Here is a 2968-nt window from a genome sequence, read left to right as displayed (position 1 = left end):
TTTATTGCGTAAGTCGTTATTTAATTTTCCTTGACTTTTATATACGCTAAGCACAAGCTGTCCGTCCTCAGATTTATTCAATATAGATTCCAGATTCTGCAATCATAAACAGACTAAATGTAATATGAAATATAAAACATATTTACTATAATATATATACGTATTATTTCAAGAATATTTTAAAAGCGAATTATATCTTACATATTCATTATCAGTTGTTGCATGTTGCTCTGTTTCTGCAGATATAGTAACATTGCACTTATTTGGTAACACTGTAACTGAAAAGAGAATGCATTAGCAGCAAAATAAAGACACTTATGACAATAAAAACACAGTATATTTTAAGTTTTTATATGAACAAGTATAAATTATATTAATTTTATTATATTTATTAAATTTGTATAAATTATTATAATTAAACAAAGATTAATAATGTCCCAGCAAACATAGAACATTGCGCAATATTGTAGCAACGTTACAGTAACGTTATAACATTGCCGCAACGTTGTTTCAATGTCCTGTGTTTGCTGGAATTCTGTAAATTCTTACCATTAAATTCTGTACTCGCTGCAGATGTAGATAGAGATTCAGATGGAGAAGTTGGAATGAAATCTTCTAAAATATTCGTAACATTATTGTCTACATCGTAATATTGCTTTGGTGATGAAGATTGTGCCTCAATATCAGTTCTTCGTCTTTTTATCGATGAGTTTGTAATACTTAAATCTTCTTGCTGTATGGTTTGTAGCAGTTGATTATTTGAATCAATATTTTCAACGGATTTTGGTGTAATCTGAAATATTAATAGACAGATCAGTTGCAATCCTAAGGAAAAGATGACAGAACAACATAACATAATTTAAAAAAATAATATACAACGAATACCTTATCTAAATACTTTCTTAAGTTGTTTTGGAATTTTCGTCGAGGTCCAATGTTAGGTATCAAAATCTTAAGATCTTCTTCTGTCAAATCATTTAATTGATCGACTTCTATTTCTTGATCTGTTAATAACAAAACAAACCTTGATGGAAATATTATGCCGAAAGCATCATAAAATTAATGAAAAATAAAATAAAAGCTAGTGAAATATTACTGAATATATCTCAAAATAAATCGTAATTTTTTTTCTGAAATTTTATGTAATACTGCGAAAGAAAAGAAAAGCAGTAAGCGCGCGCGCACACACACACACACGCACGCACGCACGCACGTACCATGCACGTACACACACGTACACACACGTATGAACACACATACACACGCACACGTACGTATTCACACGCACATGCATGCACACGCGAACGTACCATACGTATTCACACGCACACGCACGTATGAACACACATACACACGCACACGTACGTATTCACATGCACATGCATGCACACACGAACGTACCATACATATTCACACGCACACGCACGTATGAACACACATACACACGCACACGTACGTATTCACACGCACATGCATGCACACGCGGACGTACCAACATATTCACACGCACACGCATACACATGCGAACACACCATACGTATTCACACGCACACGCATGCACACGGACAATAGTGAGAAATGATTCGTCAATCGACGTCGAAACGACATCGAATCGACATCGACACCGTCGAATTGACGTCGATCGACATCATTTCGACGTCGATCGACGAATCATTTCTCGCTGGGAAGTGCACACATGTACATACGAACCGGCATAGATATCGTTCGTGTACACATATACACACGTATGCACACGCACCGACATGAATGCTGTACCTACGCGCGCGCGCGCGCGTGTGTGTGTGTGTGTGTGTGTAGAGAGAAAGAGAGAGAGAGAGATATATATATATAGATTATTATACATACCTAAGAAATTGCGTATTACTTCTTGGTTAAGTCCCCAAGCAGTCAGGAGATGTATTGCACTACTTGTAGCCATTTCTCAATTCTTGAACAAGTCAAACTTATAGGAGATGAGCAAGATCACAACACGAGCGAGATTACAACACGAGCGAGATTACACACGAGCAAGATTAGACACGAGCAAGAATGGCGATACCGGCACCCGGCACCCGGCACCCGGCACACGAAATGCGGACGACGTGTGCCCGTTGCAAACAGTAGACGAGAATACATGCGGACGACGCGTGCCCGTTGAAAACAGTAGATGTCGTAGAGATCACCTTTTGTTTTATGTCTGTCTCACTCACTCACTCAGGCTGCGTTCGGTTTGGGCGCTCACGCGCTGGAAGCATCGCTCTCTCTCTCTCTCTCTCTCTCTCTCTCTCTCTCTCTCTTCGTTTGATATTCGATGTGCAACGAAGATAGAATAATGCTTACAGCGTGCGAGCGCCCAAACCGAACGCAGTCTTATTATTTCACTATTTTCACTCACTGCTGTTCGCGCCAATCGTACGTGGCTGCGTCCCCGCGATAGATTCCGGCCGTATTACTGTCCACTTGAGAACAGGAGCCATCTTAATAAAGTACGTCGCTTAGCAAAATGTTTGTGTAGCTGGTAGCACATCGATTAGTTACGATAGCTATTTTTATATTGCTACATGATGTGATTCTTATAGACATGCATATTTTGCTGGTTTACTTATGCATTAGGTACGACAGCAAACCGTTTTGCTGTGGTTTAAAAATGTATAGTTGCGGTAGCAAATATGATTTTAGCAAACCATGATTAGCTACGGCAGCGAAAATTTTATTTTCCGTGTAACAGGCCGCGTCACGAGTACACAGCCTTGTTCCAAAAATTACGGGACGCGGAAGCGAGAAATCCTGTCTAGACCGTAAGCCTAAAATAGTTTTCTTTTTTTTCTCTCTTTATATATATATATATACATATAAAATGTCTAGACCGTAAGCATAAAATAGTTTTCTTTTTATACATATACATATAAAATGTATATGTAGATCGTAAGCATAAAATAGTTTTCTCTTTATATACATATACAGGGTG

The 2968-nt window shown here is 38.1% G+C and overlaps 1 protein-coding gene across 1 annotated transcript; it reads right to left on the bottom strand.

Annotated features, from left to right (window-relative positions):
• Positions 1-8: 8 nt before the first annotated feature.
• On the bottom strand, positions 9-2948 carry LOC105565361 (the record flags this gene model as incomplete). Its single annotated transcript, XM_012018491.1, has 6 exons — positions 2341-2948; positions 1867-2267; positions 886-1004; positions 550-793; positions 202-278; positions 9-96 (listed from the first exon to the last, which is right to left on the bottom strand). Coding segments are annotated over exons 2-6 (601 nt in total), but the record flags the coding sequence as incomplete, so codon positions are not given.
• Between the last annotated feature and the right edge of the window lie 20 nt (positions 2949-2968).

The sequence above is a fragment of the Vollenhovia emeryi genome, unplaced genomic scaffold (genome assembly GCF_000949405.1).
Source record: "Vollenhovia emeryi isolate VEMERY1.0 unplaced genomic scaffold, V.emery_V1.0 DF943580.1, whole genome shotgun sequence".
NCBI classification, from domain to species: Eukaryota; Metazoa; Arthropoda; class Insecta; order Hymenoptera; family Formicidae; genus Vollenhovia; species Vollenhovia emeryi.
This window is presented reverse-complemented; position numbering and strand designations above follow the sequence as displayed.